Source organism: Canis lupus, chromosome 8, assembly GCF_048164855.1.
Source record: "Canis lupus baileyi chromosome 8, mCanLup2.hap1, whole genome shotgun sequence".
Taxonomy (NCBI): Eukaryota; Metazoa; Chordata; class Mammalia; order Carnivora; family Canidae; genus Canis; species Canis lupus.
Genome location: NC_132845.1, coordinates 30,080,206 through 30,101,447, shown reverse-complemented (window position 1 = coordinate 30,101,447; position 21,242 = coordinate 30,080,206). Strand labels below are relative to the sequence as shown.

General features: G+C 32.0%; 1 protein-coding gene across 4 annotated transcripts in view; it reads left to right on the top strand.

Annotated features, from left to right (window-relative positions):
* The window catches only part of COL11A1 (collagen type XI alpha 1 chain), a 196,786-nt gene that overhangs the window by 88,687 nt on the left and 86,857 nt on the right, over positions 1-21,242 (top strand). For all 4 annotated transcript variants that reach the window (XM_072834737.1, XM_072834735.1, XM_072834736.1 and 1 more), the window contains 8 exons: positions 382-426; positions 5,618-5,671; positions 6,792-6,836; positions 7,971-8,024; positions 8,105-8,149; positions 13,148-13,201; positions 14,755-14,862; positions 17,754-17,807. In XM_072834737.1, coding sequence (XP_072690838.1) covers positions 382-426; positions 5,618-5,671; positions 6,792-6,836; positions 7,971-8,024; positions 8,105-8,149; positions 13,148-13,201; positions 14,755-14,862; positions 17,754-17,807 — 459 coding nt within the window. The remainder of the gene's footprint in view (positions 1-381; positions 427-5,617; positions 5,672-6,791; positions 6,837-7,970; positions 8,025-8,104; positions 8,150-13,147; positions 13,202-14,754; positions 14,863-17,753; positions 17,808-21,242) is intronic.

Below are 21,242 nucleotides of genomic sequence, written 5' to 3'. Positions count from 1 at the left end.
GACAGCCTCAAAATTTTCTGTGTAGGATTAAAAATGTTTGCAATGCAACGGTAGGAAGATAATTTTTTTTTAATTTGAGCAAATTTGCAGAGGCCCCTTTTTTGTCCAAGAATAAAATGAGTCATTCAGTGTTCATGGAATGCCAGGACGAATAGCCACACCTGCAGAAGGGTTCTGAATAGGATCACATTACAGTCACCCTGCCAAAAGAGTAGCCTGTGTAAAATGCCTCATAGTGTTCCAAAACTTTCTGGGAAATGTGGGGAATGTATATAGATTCTCATAACTCATTTCTTGTGAAATAGAAGGTTATTTTTCTGTTTTGAAAATGTATTCTTGTGATGTGATTCCTGACATATGAAATAAATTCTTTTAAAATAGGGTCTTCCTGGTCCACAAGGTCCAATCGGTCCTCCTGGCGAGAAAGTAAGTCACTCTCTTGTTCTGGCAATGTCTGCTCACCAATTCTGGGTTGTCAGCCTTAGGCAGAAGCGAGGTCTGCCTTCTGTTTTTGATAAGATGGCTCAGCACATAAGGAATTAATCTGGAGTAAAACCTTGAGAGTACAGTGTGTAGGGGAAGTCATTCATACTTCGCTTAACTATAAATGATAAGATTTCACATAGTTCCATTTGGATAGCTTCCAAATGTGACATTCTCAGCTATATTAATTTTAGAAATGTACTGTTATGAATGAATGTTTTCTCTTCATTTTGGTTCTCCTTTTCTTTCTCATTATTTAAAAAAATGTCATTAGGTTTGCTTGTAACAAAGGGTTTCTAGCAAGATCTGATTAAGGGAAATTGTGAAGTTATCATTCCCACCATTTTTCATGTATGAATGGCAAAGGATGTTCTTGTTAATAACTCAGTGTCTGTATCAAAACAAGAATAAATCTTTAATTAAAGAGATGTCTTTCTCCCTGATATCTTCGTCCAGATTCCTTAAGTAATAGTTTCTGTCCTCTGTAGTTACAGTACAATATTAGCTGGTTCATTTTCAATATCTCTTCCTGTTATTTTCATTGATTTCTATGAACGTATAATTTAAAAAATAAGCAATTTTATTGGGGTATAATTTTGCATCATAAAATTTCACTCATTTTAAGTGTACTGCTCAATGATTTTTAATAAATTTACAGAGTTGTGCCACAATAAAATTTTTTAGAATATTTATACCACCCCAGAAAAAAATCTTTTGTTGATTTGTACTCCCTGTACCACCCACAGATTTAGACAACCACTAATCTTCTTCTCTCTGTTGATATACCTTTTCTGGACATTAGAATGAAATACATGAATGCATTTAAAATATGAATTTAATCATATAAATGAATATATAATATGTGACCTTTGTATCTGGCTTCTTTCATCTGGCATAAAGTTTTCAGGTTTACTCATGTTGCAGCATACATCAACACTTTTGCTCCTTTTTATTGCATTTCATTAATGAAATATGCCACTTTTTGTTTACTTATTTAGCAGCTGATGGACTTACGTGTTTGCTCTTTTCAGCTGTTATGAAAGTGCTGCTATAAATATTTGCATAGAGGTCTTTGGACATATTTTGAATTTTTTAGGGTAGCACATAGAAGTGGAATTTCTGGTTTTATGATGAATTTAATGCTGAATATTTGAAGAAGCTTCTAACCGGTTTTCCAAAGTAGTTGCACCATTATTTCCTTCCTATCAACAAGGTATGAGGATTCTGGTTTCTCCAGATCTTCATGAATGTTGGCTTTTCTTCTTGATTATGGTCATTCTTCTTAGTGTGAAATGGTATCTCACTGTGGTATTAATTTGCATTCCCAAGTCACTAGTGATGTTGAGTATCTTCTCATGTGCTTATTGGCTATTTCTGTATCTTCTTTGGTAAAATATCTATTCAAATATTTTGGTAATATTCTGATTGAGTTATTTATTTTATTATTAGGTTGTGAGAGTTAACATCAAATTTAAGTAGCCTTTAACGTACTCTTTTGTGTGTATTATCTGTATGGTATGGTATTAGAGATCTATTGGAAAGTGCCCTTTGAAATAAAGATGTACCAAAAGCAATTTCAGATCTTTACTTTAGATCAGAAAAATTACCTTGGGCCTCTTTTGCCATACTTTAGATTAGTTCATTATGACCCTACTATATTCATACTATTATTTGAGCATAAGCCTATTAAATTTTCTACCATGCATTGGATTCCTTTTTTTTTTTAACTTTTTTTTAAGATTTTATTTATTCATTCATGAGACACATGACACACACACACACACACAAAGAGAGAGAGAGAGAGAGAGAGAAAGAGAGAGGCAGAGACACAGGCAGAGGGAGAAGCAGGCTCCACGCAGGGAGCCTGACACAGGACTCAATCCCGGGACTCAAGGATCAGGCCCCGGGCTGAAGGCAGCGCTAAACCGCTGAGCCACTGGGGCTGCCCATGCATTGGATTCCTAAGAGGAATTTTCTTAGGTAAACTAGTATATCTGAATTCCCTTTGTAAAGTCAAAGGTAAAATATGGGAACTGGTTCATTGTATTTGTGGTAAGAAGAGAGCACAATCTGTTTTTTCTCTAATCTGAACATATATAGTTTGTGGGTTCAAAGACAGTCTGCTTTTATCAAAAGAAGAAAGGAACTCAAGAACATGAGAGAAGCATGTTCTATTTATATTGCATCTATGATGTATTTTTTATTTTACATCTATATTACTTTTCTTTATGATGTATCATCATACATTTCTGTATGATGTATATGTGCTTTTATTTTACTTGTGATAAAATATTTTATAAAGTTTGTTAGTTAACTAAATTGGATAAAACAGCTATATTCTTTATCCTGACATTTTGATAACTTAAATATACTGAGCTTCCTGTTATTTGATTTATAATGTCGGACTTGACATCACTCATATATTAATTGCTTTAGAGAAAACAAATAGTATTATATAACTCTTTGAGTTAAGAATGAAATAACAAGACACAAAATAAATATTAAAGGCAAGAACATTGAAGCATAGATATGGACCTAGGTTCATTTATACTGCAACTCTGTCACTTACTAACATTAGTTTGCCCAAACTCTTTAGATAATGATATTTCATGGAATTGTTTGAGACTTAAAATGGACTATATATCAAAAAAAAGGACTATCTATCTACCTATCTATAAATCACTATAATTCATAGAAACACAATACACAATAATTTTCATTATTTTATTAAAATCTAAAAATCTATGACATTCATTCATTCAACTTTATTCCCACCCCTCCAGAGAAACAGCAAGTAGTTAAGAAAGAAGATAAAATATTATGCTATCATGGAACTTCCATTCTAAACAGATGGACTGATTTTAACTTGTTTTTTCCTCCAAATTTTTATTTAAATTCCAGCTAACTAATAAATAGTGCAGTATTAGTTTCAGGTGTAGAATTTAGTGATTGATCACTTACATACAACACCTGGTGCTCACCATGACATGTGCACTCCTTAATCCCCATCAATGTGTTTAACCCATCCTCCACTCACCTTCCCTACAGTAATTATCAGTTTGTTCTCTATAGTTAAGGGTCTGTTCCTCAGTTAGCCTCTTTGTTTTTCCCCCATATTCATCTGTTTTGTTTCTTAAATTCCACAGATGGGTGAAATCATATGTTATTTGTCTTTCTCTTACTGAATGACTTATTTTGCTTAGCATAATACTCTCTAGCTGCATCCATATCATTGAAAAATGGCAAGATTTCATTCTTTTTTATGGCTAATATTCTAGTGTGTGTGTGTGTGTGTATCTACTTTATCCATTCGTTTACGGACACTTGGGCTCTTTCCATAATTTGCTTATTGTTGATAATACTGCTATAAACATTGGGTTCTTACAGATATGTCTCCTGAGGCAAGGGAAACAAAAGCAAAAATAAACTATTGGGATTTTATCAAAATAAAAATCTTCTGCAACAGCAAAGAAACAATAAACAAAACTAATAGACAACCTACAGAATGGGAGAAGATATTTGCAAATGGCATATTTAATAAAGGGTTAGAATAAAAAGTATATAAAGAACTTAATCAAATACCAAAAAAAACCCCCACAAATAACCAGTTAATAAATGGGCAGAAAACATGGATAGACATTTTTCCAAAGAAGACATACAGATGGCCAACAGACACATGAAAATATGCTCAACATTACTCATCATTAGGGAAATATAAATCAAAACTACAATGAGATACCACCTCACACCAGCCAGGATGATTAATTTAATTTTATAAAAAGTCATTTACAAGATTTTTAATATTCCTAGTCCCTTAAATATAGCAACAACAACAAAAGCCATGTAGTACTGACCATAGGTCATTGTCATATGAATATCACAACTGCTGATAAGAAAATTAATACAATAGTTCTGCATTTGTGCTCTACATACTGTTTTGAAGAAATAAGACCATAGTCTTGAGAGCAGAAGATGATTTATGTGCCAGACACTGCCATTAAAAATACAGTGTTTTACAATGGTTATTATATAATGTTAGATTACTTGACTGAAAATGACTTTGCAGAAGGACAAATTGAAACATTTGGAACCTTTAAATGAGATGCAGCTATTGTTCGATTTAAAGGTTATTTTGATTTTTTTGTTGTTGTTGTTCTGTTGTGATTTAAGTTACATCTCTTGTAAATTCTAGATTATCAGTATATATGTGTGTGTGTATATATATATTATATATATATAATATATATATAATATATATATATATACTACACTTTTCTTAAATACTCTCTGAGAATGGAAATGGATATTGTGTCCAATATCTAGCCTCACATATATATCTTTTACCCTTCAATTGTTTTTAAATTATGCCTAATTTCATCACTAGTAAGTAATAATTATTTGGACTCTGGAAGCTTGATAAATTAATTATTCTCAGCAGAATGTCTATCTTCCTATCAAGAAAGAGTTTACAAGAATTTGGTGCTCATTCTTACTTTGTTCCAATTTTACTAATGTCATGTTGAAAGACATTTGAAATCTTCTATGGTTAAAAAGAAATTGGAGTAATGGGTTAAATAAATATTTAGTGTTAATAGTTGCATATTAGATTATGTCTTTGACATCAAAATATTGGATTTGTTTTCCTTTGTGTCCCATGAATAACTGTCACAATATAGCATATTTCTTAACATATTTTAATAATTAGTTGTGTTTCATTGAAGTTACCATATAATTATTTGAATTAGCACTCCTTAATATCTTTGATGGAAATGTGCAGTGTTTACTTCTTCAGTTGTATAAATCCATATATTCCTGACCTATACTGTTTTTCTTTTTATTCTCTAAGCTCTAGTTTATTGGTATGCAAAAACTAATTTGTTTAATTTTTTAAAAAGATACATTTAGGACTACTAAGCAGGCCAAAAGTGAGCATGTTTTTGACATATGTCAAATTTGGTTTTCATTTATCTCAGTATAACATTTCCTACATACATTTAAAAGTCAGTTTGTTGCTTATAGATAAAAGCCAATGACTCATTAAGAATTTTATTAATAGTATATTCCTATGTAAAAGTCAGACTTTTCATTATTCTCATGTCTTAAAATAAAATATTCTCTTTCTCTATTTGATTAGGGACCACAAGGAAAACCAGGGCTTGCGGGACTTCCTGGTGCTGATGGGCCTCCTGTAAGTCATAGTTAGTCATCATTGAAATTTTGTATTATCTTCAAAAATAGATTTTACATGTGTTTTAGAAGTGATTTTCTTAAGTCAGTAATAAAAACAAATTGAGCCAGTAATTAAACATTGATACCTCTAAAATACAATTTCATCATGTCATTTCCATCTTGCAAAGTCTAAGGATCATGCAGTGGATAAACTCATTCTAGTACTCTGGTATCAGAATCTCAAGATCTTCCTACTTCCTCATGAACCATCAGATCCAGGCAAACAGATCCACTCACTTTTCTCTCAGCATTCTCAAAATGTCTTTATTTCTATGCCTTTTCCTGTGGTCTTTTTTTTCTCCATAGAAACCAGTTCTCCATTCTCTCTTACTTTTCAAAGTATGTTCCTGAAGGTCCATGAGTAATTTCTCACCACAAGTAAATTTCCTCAAACATCTTCCATGAAAATTCCTCAACCTTCAGAGATTTTTACCTTTTCTAGAAATATAGCAATGTTTATTATACACCAGTGCATAATAATACATAATGTAATTATGTAATCTCTGCAGTTATTATTTTTAAAAATTTGTTATTTATTCTTCTCAAACTGCATAGATTTTTGAGCTAGAATACAAAATTTTGAGTGGGTGTAATTGTGACAGAGTTATACATTTTTGTTTACTGACTCTCCATAATTTTATTATTAACTATTAGTATTTATGATCTTGGTATATTTTCAAACGTCCCATTCATATAGCTTAGCTGCCTTTTGAAGATGTATGCTTGATTGTTTGATCAATAAGCAAAATAGAAGTCAGACTGAAATAATTAACTTTCTGTAAGAACTATAATTAATACTGGGATTGAATTGTTAATGAAGGATCTGTATTGCTTTGTGTACTTTTCTCAAACTTTCATATACATTATGTAGTTGCTGAAACTTATATCCATTAAATATAAGCTTATTATGTTTCCTTCCAAATGATCCAATTTTCAGTGTTGTTTAAAGCCATAAGCCCTGATTCAAAATGTTCAATATCTTTTGACACAATAGATTTGAAAAAAGGGAACAATTTCATAGTGATATAAACTACCATTAATATTGCATCTTACTATTATTATGTTTTTACTAAATATAGGGCCATCCTGGAAAAGAAGGCCAGTCTGGAGAAAAAGGTGCTCTGGTATGTTACAAAGTATCCATGTAGATGTCCTGTCACTTTATGTCTAAGAGAAAATACCTTACTTTGGTCATCTTTATGATATATATATATCTTCTATGATCACTTAGGGATAAGAATATTAGAAAGTAAATACCAGAAAATACTTTGTATCTGCCTTGAAATATGTCTTTACTTTCTAAAGATTGTTTTGCTATCATTTAAATATAAATCATGATCTAGTAATTATTTTTTGTGTAAGGTATAATGAACAGAGATGTCTTATATAACTTTTAATTTTGTATTAGTAATTTTATAAATTAGATTACATTCTTTATTTTTTAAATAAATGTTTTCATGATCAGAGATAAATCCAAATTCTGCATATGTAGTAAATGTGGAATAAATGATAATAATGAAATTGGTTAAGAATTACTAAATAAACTGTTTATGTCACTCCTATATTATCTTTACTTATCACTCTCTGGTAACTTATAAACAAGAGGAGATTTAATTGTAATGATTTTATATTTATATTGTAAATAATGATTATCAAAATATCTAAAAAAATTATTAAAATGAGAGCTTATTTGTTGTTAATACTATTTTGGATTACAAGAGAAGGGGGTAGGATCATTTTGTTTAGAGTTGCTATTTTTAGCTTCTTAGTAACATAATATTAAAAGACAGAATTATTATAGAAATTTTATGTCATATTTTGAAAATCATTTCCTTTAGGTGAACTAATTAAATGAAACCAGCTATGGAAAATGTATAATTTTGATAATCTTTTTGATGAAGTGAATTCTACAAAAGTTATGCCAATTTTCTGTTACAAATGTTTGTTTATTGTAGACATTGAGGACACCAGATATTTTCAGGTTTAGAAAGTTAGTTATTAATTATAGAATCATTCACATCATATATAATGTTTATATTAGTTTTGCATGAATATATGATACAAAAAATTTGGAGTAGGTAGAGCTAGTTTCATAGTTTGTTCATCACATCCGACTGTAGAACAAGTGAAAAACTCCCTAAGTTTATCAATAATAGAAAAATACCATATTCTTTTAGATTATTCGGTAAAATTATAGTGTGTGAATGAGTAGCGCTTTCCATGTATTATATATTTAAATTGCAATGGGTCTTTTTTAGGGTCCTCCTGGTCCACAGGGTCCTATTGGCTACCCTGGTCCCCGAGGAGTAAAGGTAAATGTTATTCTTTCTCACACCATTTAATTTCAATGCAAAATATTATAATCATTTAATTCTTCTAATTTATTCCATAGGGAGCAGATGGCGTCAGAGGCCTCAAGGGCTCTAAAGGTGAAAAGGTAAAATACAATTTATTTAGGTGATTTTAATTGCCATATATTTGCATTTATTCAACAGATATTTCATTTCCCAATATATTAAGTGATTGCCCTTTTTTTTTAAGATTTTTATTTATTTATTAGAAAGACACAGACAGAGAGGCAGAGACATAGGCAGGGGAAGAAGGAGGCTCCCCATAGGGAGAGCCTGATGCGGGACTCGAGCCCAAGACCCCAGGATCACGACTGGGCCCAAAGGCAGATACTCAACCATTGAGCCACCCAGAGGCCCCTTAAGTGATTACTTGATACATTACAATGCAAGCTTGATTTTGTACTGTGTATCCTGGAAACTTTTTTGAAAAAAAGATTATACCTCCGAGTGAGGACTGAATTATAGAACAGAAGCAAAGGTATATAATAAACAGAATCCTATATCCCTTTTTTCTTACATGTGTTTACCTTTTATAAATCATAGAGTTCCTTTATGAATAAATTAGCTACAGGGTTTATAAAATATCCAATTGTACACACAACAGAGAGATGTTTATTCCTTTCTTTCTTTACTAAAATCTCCAAAGTGCTTAAGCTGAAATGCAGTGCAAGAGTTAGAAATACCCTAAATCAATTGAGGAAGAGGAAGTCTTTATACATTAGACTGTATGCAAAGCAAAACTATTAATGAGAAGGAAATAAAGATTAAAACTAGGCAGAAAGGGATGAAGAATGCGGGATTTTTTTATAGAGCTTTTGTAGTTTGTCTTTGGACAAAGAAACTGAAATCGAGATTTTTTTAATGTAAATGTTTGTCAGTGTAGAGCCCCCAAATCCTTCAGTAATTATGTTAAAATAAAATGACATTTCTCACAGTCAGTATTGTTAATTCTTACTATAATATTACATTAAAAAAATAAGGATTAAAATAAAATGTAGCTTTGTTGAGAAATTATGGAACATAAATTTTGATTTTAAGGATAACTTTATTTCCATAATCATAATGTTATTAAAAGCAATAACATTTATGAATAATAAATAAATAAATAAATAAATAAATAAATAAATAATAAAGCACTTTGTGTGGACTTGCTATCAATAAGGAATGGATAACAGAAGGGATGGATTTACATCCATTGTAATTTATTTTTCTGAAAAAGTAAAGAGTAACATATTGCCGCATTGTCACATTATATAACTATATTCAGTTCTACTGTATGAAAAATGTCATGCATTTGAAATGAACTCAGCTACTTTGATGAGAATCCCAGTTCTTATCCTCAGAGATGAACTTCAGAATGTAATGTCTTACTAAGTTGGTAGCTGAACACAACGATTGATCGGAGAAAGTTGAACTTGTAATTATTTGCAGATAGCTTATGCGAAAAAATATATAATTATATATGTGCACACATATATCTATTATCTCTGGAATTTTTATTATTAAGATATTTAAGTATCAATCCAAATTTTTCTCTGGAATAAGTGTCTTTTTTAGATTCTTAGGATTGACCCTGTTTAAAGGAAAAGTGTTAATTGAGATGGGAAAATTGTGAACTTACCAAAAAAGGTAGTGGCAAAATGACAGAGGTGAATAAAATTACAGCTGATGATTTACATGTGAAGATAAACTCATTGAAAAATATAAATTGCTTATATGTAGAAAAATAATTTGAGATTATTTGTTGTTTTGAATGGTGTATTGTCTCAGAAGCAACAAGAAGATATAGAGAAAAAGAATTAATATTTAAATTGAGAGTTAAAAGTTATCAGTTCCAATCCTATTCTCATACTAACTACACTGGTAAATTGAGACAGATTGTCTAATTTTGAGTCTGTTAAAATGAGGACATTGTCCTTAAAAACTGCTCATATTTATTTTAACTTTTGTTTTATTTAATACCTGTTATTTATCTAATCTAGTTTAGAGAAATTTTATATAAAAGTTAATGGAAACTTTTTTCTAATGAGTTCTCCCTATTTTCAGACTCTGAAGAATCATTAAATATTTATGAATTTTAATACCTATTATTTATTTTGTTTTTTTTCTGAGTATGTATTATAATTGACCATTTATCTCAAAAGAGATAAGGAAGTTGAAACTTTTTTCTTTTTCCACATATCAACATCAATTGCTAACTAAAGGTGAAATAGCAAGTGAGTATCCTATCTAGTATTAAAATTCATTAGACCTAAAGGAAACAAAATTCTTTAGACCTACAGGAACATAATCCGATGAACCAAATGGCATAGGTGAATTCTTCTCTTATGCATCTCCTAAAACTCTCTTTCCTCTTTCCTTTTTTGAATATTAATTTAGAAGTAATAGTTTTAGGACTGGGAAGCTTAGTAACTTGATAGTGTCACTTGTAAGGATATACCTAAAAATTTAAGTCATCTTATTTATTTCTAATTTGTTTCTCTAGTTTATTTTCTAATTGTGAATGTATTGAAAGCAAAAATGTGACAGAAATAGGATATCACCCACTATGTTCTCTCCTGAAACAAAAAATACTTCCTGGAAAAATACTAAAAACTATTATTGATTTTTTTACTTAAATTGCAGTGTTCTTTAAACTAAATTTGGCAACTGTGTAATTACCTTTCTCTCTAGGGAGAAAGGTAATGAAGACAATAGTCAATAGGAAGTTAAATGGTCATTTTCAGCTTTTAAGCCTCTATTATTGCCCAGTTGCATTCAGTATAGACAGAATGCTACGTACACAGCTTCTTTATAGCAAGAATGTTGAAAACATCATGTTTTTGTCTAGCAGAAATTTCTAGACCTTTTAGAATTTTTACGTTTGGACAAGATACCAGATTGGATCACTTTTCCAGGTTTAGGTCTCATATATCCAAAATTACCTGATATTTTGTGGACCTTAACATACTTTGCTAAAGACTCACAGACAGGTTCACTTAGTAAATATCCGTTTGGTAGATAGATGTTTATTAAATGCCATGGTTATTGAGGATTAAATATGCACTAGGCACTGGAAGCGCAGAGCCTAATTAGGCGTAAGTTTTGTTTTTTTTACCATTTAGTAAAAGAAAAAACTATGATCTACCAAGTGCAGGATGGCATGTTCTTACAATAATAAATGCTTAGTGGGAGTACATAGGACAGAGGGCTTAATTTTAAGGAGGGGGAGCGGGGAGTGGTAAGATTGAGGTCATGAGGAACTTCATAGTGGAATTATGAACTGAGTCTTGAAAGAAGATTAAAGGTAGACAGAGAGAGACACAGAAGGTAAAAGATTTGCAGGTGTGTGTATGACAATGACAACCAGTGCAAGAATTACAAATGGTTGGGTGGCTCAGGTCTTGATCTCAGGGTCCTGGGATTGAGCCCCACGAGGGGCTCTCTGCTCAGTGAGGAGTTGGCCCCTCTCCCCTGCTCAAGCTCTCTCTTTCTCTCTCTGAAATAAATAAATAAAATCTTTAAAAAAAAAAGAATTACAAATGGAAATATAGGTAATTCAATTTTTCTAGTACTCAACTCAGGGTGTTGGGTGGGGGCTGATGGGAGACTCCAGACTAAAAATAAGACTGCCAAAATGAACAAACAAGGACTAGATCATGGTCTGATGGGGAGGGGAGTTGGCACCTTATATTCATTATTAGCAATCTGGAACCACTGAGGTGTTTTAAGGTAAAAATTGATGTGATCAATTTTTTTTATAGAGGTCATTTGGCAGCAGGATGTGGAAGTATATGTGCCAATCTTCCTAGCTCTGTTCACAAACTCAACCTGACATGTCCTTTTCTCAAACTTTGCAACTCACATCCATTCTCTACTTTTTTTTTTCTTTTTAAAGATTTTATGTATTCATTCATTAGAGACATACACACACACAGAGAGAGAGAGAGAGAGAGAGAGGCAGAGACACAGGCAGAGGGAGAAGCAGGCCCCACACAGGGAGCCCAATGCGAGACTCGATCCCAGGACTCCAGGATCATGCCCAGGGCGGAAGGCAGGCGCTGAACTGCTGAGCCACCTGGGGATCCCCATTCTCTAACTCTTAATTAAGATACCAACTCCCCCGTCAAACCCTCTTCAATTAACTTCTAGCTTTACTACCACCACCACCAGAACCACTGCCACCATCATAGTCATCATCATCATCATCATCATCATCATCATCATCATCACGTCTTTCTTAATCTGAACACCTATTCTTCCCATTAGTACCAAAATTAATGCAAATATACTACCTTCAGTTTTTACTGTTAAAAATCTCAAAATATTCCATAGTACTCTGAACAAAGAAATGCTTAATTAACGTTATTGAAAAATTAAATGGTTATTCCTTAGGAATTTAAATTTTTTATTCAAATTAAGAGACATTAAGTTTGTTCTTGAAGCTTACTTTTAAAAGTCTAGATTTCACTAAGAATGGTATGAAACATTTCCGTAGTCAAAATTTCTGCTTTCTTTATTAAAGGAGGCCCAGTTTTCAGTATTACTGGTCTGTTGAGATAATGAACATTTTCCATGCATGTGTAAAGGATAATATTGGTTTGCTCATTCTTCATCTGAAAAGAAATTGTAATGTGGAACAGAAGTTGAGTAAGAAGGCATTTATCTAAAGCACATGGTACAAAATGCATAATATGATATTCTTTGATATGAATTAGCAAATTAAGGGTAAAGACATTTTATTTGGTAGTCACAGTTCTAGTATTCCAAAGTTAAGATGATAATTATTTAAATATTTACTCTTTCTTTGTTCAAATGGCATAGGATAGATATATGTGGTTATAAGAGAATGATTCTTTCCCCCATAAGATGGAGAAGATTTAAAGGACACATTTGAGAAAACTTTCCTAGAGGAAGTTAGAGCCAATAATAATAGAAAATGAGAAGATAGAGGTGATAAAGGTTAGCATAGGGAGAAGGAAGTTTCACAACAGGATTCTCAGAATGATTTTCCCTAAATTATCAGTGTTCATATTTTTATAGTCACATTTTAGATTCATCCAAACAAATCATTAAACACCTATTTTATTACTTTTGGTTTTCAGGGTGAAGATGGTTTTCCAGGATTCAAAGGTGATATGGGTCTTAAAGGTGATAGGGTAAGTAAGAAGAAAATTCATATCAGAGCATACATTTGTGTGTGTCTGTGCATGTGTGTACGTGTGTGTGTATATTCTTATATTTAAATATAGCAAGAACAGGTTAAATAAAGATGTTTGTATTATCTGACACTTTGCTGACTTTGGTTTTTATAAGAAGATTAAACATGTTACTTTTTGTGGATAAGATAGTATTCCAGATATTATATTAAATTTACATGTTTTCTATAGCCTATGTTTGTGTGTGTGCATGTGTGTATAAATTTGAGTAATATTTTTTATAGATATTTTCTAAATTGATCAAATTCCTTAAAAGAAGTAGTTTTATAGTTTTCTTCTAAATTTTGTAATGAGCTATGCTGCTTGGAAACCATATATTTGCAACTTTCTTGTACTTCCATTATTAGTGACCTTGAATTTTTGAGCGTAAAAGTGGTTCACTTTTTTCTGGTAATGAACGTTTAGAAAATAAACAAAAATATGAATTACCTAAAGTCAACTAAACTAAATGTTTCATTGGGAAGATTTATTTTATATCTAACATAATAATACCTAATATATCTATCTAATTAAAGAAGCATACTGCAGAATATTTTTGTTTCCCTAAAAAGTACATAATGCCTGTTTCCAGAATGTGTGCAGTAACTTACACATTTCAGTCCCTAATATTATAAAGGTGAAACCAAGTCTAAAATGGAGACATTTTTCTTGTGTTCCAAACAGTGATTTCCAAAATTGCTATTGTCAGAGAGGAAAATTACTTTTTCCTGCTAACCTGCTAGATTCTTAGGCTGGAGCCCTGTAAAATTAGATTGACAAAAGAAAGATTAACAAGAGAAAAACAAACAAGTTTTTTTAGCTTGTGCCTCACGTTTACACCTGGGAGCACTCCGTGATAATTAACTTAAAGGGGTGGTTAGAATTTGGGCTTATATGGCATTTTAAAAAGGAAAAATAAATTTTTAGAGACATGACAACAAAAAGGATTGAATTTCTATGGCTGCAAATTGTGGGAAGGTAGATATATGGCAAAGTGATTGCAGACAAAGGCTAGTTAATAAAGTTTGTTATCTCTATTCCTCTGCTGTCTGCTTTTGGCTCCAGACTAAGCAAATCTGTATCCTGCATTTTTTTTTTTTTGTAACCTGCTTTTAGCAACTTCCTTTGCATTTACTTTTCAAGTGCCTTCAGCTCAAAATAATCCTCACTCCCAAGTGGCATATTTTGGGGTTGATTATTCTGCCACCCTACACTATCTAACCTTGATCCTCATTTTTTTCTTTCTTTATACAACACAGATGTGTTAAAATTACTTTAATATGAAACATGGTAACCTCAGGCTTCTGTAGGTTTTCAAATGTCAGACTATATTCAGTTGTTCATTTCCTAATGGAAAGATTGATGAAGTCAAATGTTTTCCAACCTCTTTGTCCTAAATAAAGCATGAGGTAACAAGTGAGGAGTTGGAGAATATGACTTTTTATAGACCATAATCTGTTATTCAATCTCCAATATACTTTAAATTAAAAGAATGTTGCTACTCTGTGTTTCAGGGAGAAGTTGGTCAAGTAGGTCCAAGAGGAGAAGATGGCCCTGAAGGACCCAAAGGTCGAGCAGGTCCTACTGGAGACCCTGGTCCTTCTGGTCAAGCAGGAGAAAAGGTCAGTGAACAAATTTAAATTCACAGGTGCTCTCGCAGAGGATATTTCATTGTCATTTAAAAATACTTATAGTCATCCATGTCAGAAATCTAGAGGATTCACTACATTTCAAGCATACCCATATACTGTCACGGGTACAACCATGAGATGGGTACATACATCCTCTTTCACTCTCCCTTGTTGCCTATCCCCTCTATTCTCTTTGACCCTGCAGGGTCAGCAGCTCTTCAGGCTTTTGCACATTAGAAGTTAAGAATTTGTATGTGATTAACAAAAGATCAAAGATTCAATGAAAGATGGTCTACTTATTGTTTTGGGAGAAGTGGAGTCATCTTTGCTCCTCAAGTCAAAATGTACACTTTCTATTTTTCCATATAAACATGCATGTTTGCAGAACAAGTGTTTTTAAAAAAATACCATTGTCCAAACCCAACTTCAAGAGATTTTAATGTTAGTCTGGGGCTAACCCAAGCATTGCTATGTTTTAAAACAACCCCCAGGTAATTCTAATACTTTTTGGTTTCAGGGCCATTGTGCTATATGTAGTATGTAAAAAAATATTTTTAACCATTACATTTACATGTACTATTATACAGCATTGAAATCATGCCTTCATAGAGTATTTAGTGATGTGGCAAACAGCTTATAAATGTAACTATGAAGTTAAGAAAGAACTAGAAATATCTGTGACAAGTATTATACTATTATGTACACTAAAGGAAAATATAAATAATAATTATTTCTTGGTAGTATAATTCAGGTGATTTCCTTCCTTTTAATATGTATATTCACTTTCCGAATTTTCTATATTGAACATGCTGTAATTCTATAAAATATGGACTTCCAAGCTACTTAAGAAAATTTTAATTTCCCTTCTTGCCATCCTGTCTCAGAAGAAAAATATATGAGGATTATATAGGCACTGTGACTAGATAAATAAGAAAACATTTCCTTATGTCAGGAATCCTGATGGAGTGGTTCTACAGTTTCACCCTCCCAGTTGCCAATTGGGAAATGATGAATATGTCATCGTGTTCAGGCAGGGGAAAGAAAGAATGGGAGAGAATCAGGGCTTTCTAGGCTGAATGACCCTTCGACTTCAAGTACTCCCTTACCAGTGGTTTTAGACTATTCTGGACCTTCCTCTCATCCTTACTCCACTTTACTCTGTGTAAATGATTCTGCCATTTCTTCAGAGGCATCAAGACTTTACCCCACAGTTCTTCATTTTCAATATTTTATTGGTATTTTCCCTTTACTGAAGTTGCCTATCACCATATTGAAAATGCAAACAAATTTTCTGTCTAGAATTTGAAATGACTCTAAAGTGAATGAAAGTTTATATTATAATACAGTAATTAACATAGAACACAAAGGCTTTGTGATCATAATTAGAGCATTTCATTAACCTTGAAATCAGTGGCATAAAACAGATATGATAACTTAATGCATCTAAAGGGACATCATTATAAGCATGTTTCTCAGGGCTGGTTTGCATATTTTCCATCTGAAGACTGCTTACCTATGCAGCGTTGATCTTGAATCAGACAACTCTTTAGTTCAATCTCTAATAACAAGGTCATGAACTATATTCCTATATTCTTGCCTTGATTCATCTAGTAAAATGTTTATTGTTTATAAAGTTACTGCTCATCCTTTATTGTTGCATGTAGTAATTTGGATTTGTTTTTGTTTCTATTCTTATTTTGTTTAAATGTACATGGGGAATAATGATACTATGTGCTTCCTAATGTTTAAGAGTTTGGCAAATAATATATATGAAGTGTGCTTTATAAAATCTTAAGGAAAATAAGTCTTAGTAAAATTCCACAAACATATTTTATTCAATTCACTCAATTTAATTTAATGTTCTCTCTCCCTGTATTTTTAAATTAATGCTTTTTTGCTCAGGGGGCAATTTTGGTAGTATAACATTTTGAATCTCTTGGTATTGTTACAGAACTTTGGACTTTGCTGTAATTTACCATTTGTTTTAGCACTTTATTATTTTTAAGATTTTATTTATTTATTCATACAAGATGCAGAGAGAGAGAGGCAGAGACACACAGGCAGAGGGAGAAGCAGGCTCCCTGCAGGGAGCCTGATGCGGGACTCACTCAATCCCGGATTCCGGGATCACACTCTGAGCTTAGGCAGATACTCAACCACTGAGCCACCTAGGCGTCCCTATTTTAGCACTTTTAGATTGAGAGGTAATCTCATTGCGCTGGAACAAAATTGTGGCTCATTTAAGTCCCCACTTGCAGGAATTAACACTCCACAAAAGTCACTGTTATTTAGTTATAGTTCTCAACATTTGATACATCTATTAACCCAGATTTATCCAGATGTTTGAATAAAAGAAAAAAACTTTGCTCAAAAATTAGGTCAGAATTTCTTGGATGGTTATTTAAACTATTTAGTGAGAAACAAATAACTCATGATTGCTTGCTTTATGTTTACAATGAGAAATGAAATAATTTTTAAAAAAGATGATTCACTTAGTTGGAATGATAAAATCTAAATGTAGTTCTAACTACATCAACTAACTTTAAATAGTTTTAATGCTGAAAAAGCTTAGGCAGTTTATTAATGCTTCAGAGTTCAGAAAGGGTCTTAGAATTCTCTTTAGCTCAGAGTTCTGTGTCCTCAAAGAAGGCGCTGTTACTTAGACAAAGTTAGCAAACATTATAGAATTAGAAATATGTCCAAAGCAATATTTTTCCTATTTAAATGAGGAAATATATTGTAAATAAAGTGTGGTGAAAACTTGCAACTCTTCCTTTTAAGTATTCAGATATGTGGTCCTAACTTTCAGAAAACTAAACTCATTGTTTAAACTTAATTCAATTTAGAATTTTTATTTATTATTATTATTTTTTTAACTGTAGGGGAAACTTGGTGTTCCAGGATTACCAGGATACCCAGGAAGACAAGGACCAAAGGTAAAACAGTTAGCTTGATTTTTATAGCTTATCAACATTTTGAAGAAATTAATCACACATAATTACATTTCAGTTTGTAACATAGAGATGATAAATCCTTAAAATATAATTTCACAAGGGAAAGGCATGGAGCTCATGGGAGCCCAGTGTGCATGGAGCTCAGAGAGCCTAGGTGATTATGGATTGGAGTATTTTATCAGATGAGGTCGTGAAAGGAAGGCATAGACAGCTACTTCCTTGTCATTGGAATAAGGACTATTCCAGGGTGACATCGTAGTATATCTAGAAGTTATAATGAGGATGATAGGTGATGGAGAATAGCTTTCAATTTCATTTCTGGTACCCTAAGGGTTGGAATTTCTATTTGCTGCTTAAAAAAAAAAAGAATTACAATACATCTTTCATCATCTTTATTTTCCCTCATTTCCACAGTATTTTGTTTCCTAGGGCTACTGTAACAAATCTCCACAGACTTGGTGACTTAAAACAATGGAAATTTATTCTCTTACAGTTCTTGAGATCAAAAGCCTAAAATCAAGGTGTCAGCAGAGCCTCCAGTCCCCTCAAAAGCTCTGAGAGAGAGTCTGTCCTTGCCTCTTCTAGCTTCTGGTAGTCCAGGGAAGTCCTTTAGTTTGTGTCTGCTTAACTGCAATCTCTGCTGCCTTCTCCACATGACCATTTTTTTTTTCTATATCTTCTCTTCCGTCTCTTATAAAGACACTTGTCTTTGCTCTTAGGAATCACCTGGGTAATCCAGGATGTTTCATTTCAAGACTCTTCACTTAATTTGCACCTACAAAGACCTCTTTTTCCAAATAAGGCAACATTTCATGTTACAGAGACTTGACTATTGGATATATTGATTTGGGGCCACTATTCAATCCACTATAGAACTTGAATTCCATTTTTAACTATTTAAAATATATATTTTAAAATGGATGATTTTTAAAATATATTTTTACTTTGGTGTACTACTTTTCCTCAAGCTAATCATAAAACTTTGTCAAGGCTGCACTTCATGTGTTGCCTAGTTAAGTAAAGTGGTTTACAAAATTAATATATGCATTTTGTTATTACTATTAAAATGGGTATATGTCTATAAGACTACCTAGATTATCTATCTATCTATCTATCTATCTATCTATCTATCTATCATCTATCTATCTCTGTTTGATCCATTTAGGCTTGTCAAGTATCAGACACAAGGAAAAATCCTGTTTATATAATAATTCCCAAACATACATTTGTTAATAAGTTTTACTTATTGGGAAAGCCAAAGTCTTTCCCAAATCATTGGGAGGCCAAAATCTTTCCTTTTGACACATGTGAACTACATGCACTTGTGTTTGCTCATTGTCATGTGATGACATTAGGCATACCACATGGTTTTGCCTTATAATTTTCCATTGAGTCTCTAGAAAATACACATTTCCTTGTATAATAGGAGGTAAACATAATGCTGTAAGCCCCTTCTAGAATGAGATCCATTTCATTTGTGATTTAAGAATAATATGAGCATCTTTTAAAGGTTTCTAGCTACATTTAGAACACTGATTAATAAGTTTTACCTTTTAAATATTGTCCCTAATATACTGCCCTATCTCCTAGCTAAGTTCCTTTCAAATATCAAGCATTTTCAAAAGTATTATGAGTAAAAGAGGACATTCACTGTATAACCCACAACTTTAAGGTATCTTTAGATCACTTGCAGAGTTCTTGATCTAATTACAAAGTTGAATTGCAATTGTGGTGTTTTGATTTAAAAACATAAAACTGTCATATTACTTGAATGAACACAATATTCTTTTATTTGACATTCTTATTTTCTTCTGTTTTTTCCTGAGACAATACTCTGTTCAATATTCTTTGAGTTATTTTTGTTAACAAAACACACCAGAATGACTAGAGAGAAATGTTTTTTAACCTTTAACCAAAATGTCTGAAACTTTGTTTTTTTATTACTTTTCTTCATAATAATTTTTTGTATGATCAAAAATGATTTATGTTTCTTGATTCTAAAATGAAAAAAAAAAGGCTCATTAAAGATCAAAAATAGCTTCACTTTTTTTTCCTATGTGGGAGCCAATGAATTTTGAATAGATTTAAATCTATACTTAAAGTGAAATTTGGCTGCTAATCTCTTCTAAGATGTTTAAGGACTATAATTAGACAATATAATTTATTTATTATCTTTCTAGCAATATAAATCACAATGGTTATTTGCAAGTCACACCACTATAAGTACTATACAATGATAGCTACTTCAAAAAGTAAAATGCATTTTAATGTAGAATTCTTTATATTTAAAACAGCATTCAAATAAATTTGAAAGTTTCACCATTAGTGAGCCAATCTCACCATTAACCTTTGACTTTTGGGCATTTCGTTTACTGTTTGTTCTTTCCATTTAAAGCATTATAATGCCTTTTCATGGTAATTCTATATATTGGTGATAACCCCGTATGTGAGAGAAGAGGAAGATTATGTCCATATATTATAAATGGTTTAGTTGGTGGATTGGGCATTTTTGTTATTTTTCCATAAGTTTCTTAGAGCAGAAACTATTGAAGAAAATGAATTTATGAGAAATAAAATTGATGCATAGAGCAATTTGTTTGAATGGAGTCTCTATAAATATGATTAGTTGTCTATTCTTCTCAAGACAGAAAAGAATATTTGTTCTCAAATAAAATCTGATAGAGTAGATTATTTCCATATTGGATTATACTCACTTGTCAAATTCCTAGAGTAGTCACATAGTAATGCTCTACCAGATTTAACAATCTGATTCTCTGGAGAGAAAGAGCAATGGCTTTGAAAGCCCTTCAAAAATGTAATTTGCAGACATTATTCCCCCATTATGTGAATATTGCATGACCTAACCATTGTCCTCAGGTGAATCCCATAGTAATCTCTATAGATACGAACTAAACTATATTGGGAAATGAGTCATAAGAAAAAGATTAGCAGTGCATACTATGGGTTATTGTTTTGACTATCATAAGGCTTCACATATGATTTTCCTGACTTGTGGAGGAAATATAAATTGATATCTGTTGAATATAGCACCTGGAGAAATTGTTAAAAATGCAGATTCCTGGATCCTACTGCCAGAGATATAAATCCTAATAAGACGGAATCACTCTGGATTATTCTGATACAGAGGGGCCACATATCACTTAGAAAAATATTACTTTAGGGATAATCCAATCCAAGTGAATGGGTAAAAAAATGCAAGGAATGTATGAAGTTAAAGAAGGCTTTGTTATATCTCCATTAACATAGGGGAAGTGTATCAAATCTGAATGTCTACTACTCTGCTAGATATTTTACACATTATTGGATTTAATTTATATAGTGGTCTGAATAGGAAAAGTGAGTATTTGGAAGCCCTCCCACACTTTCCAGAGTCTCATAGTTAGCAAGTTGAGGAGA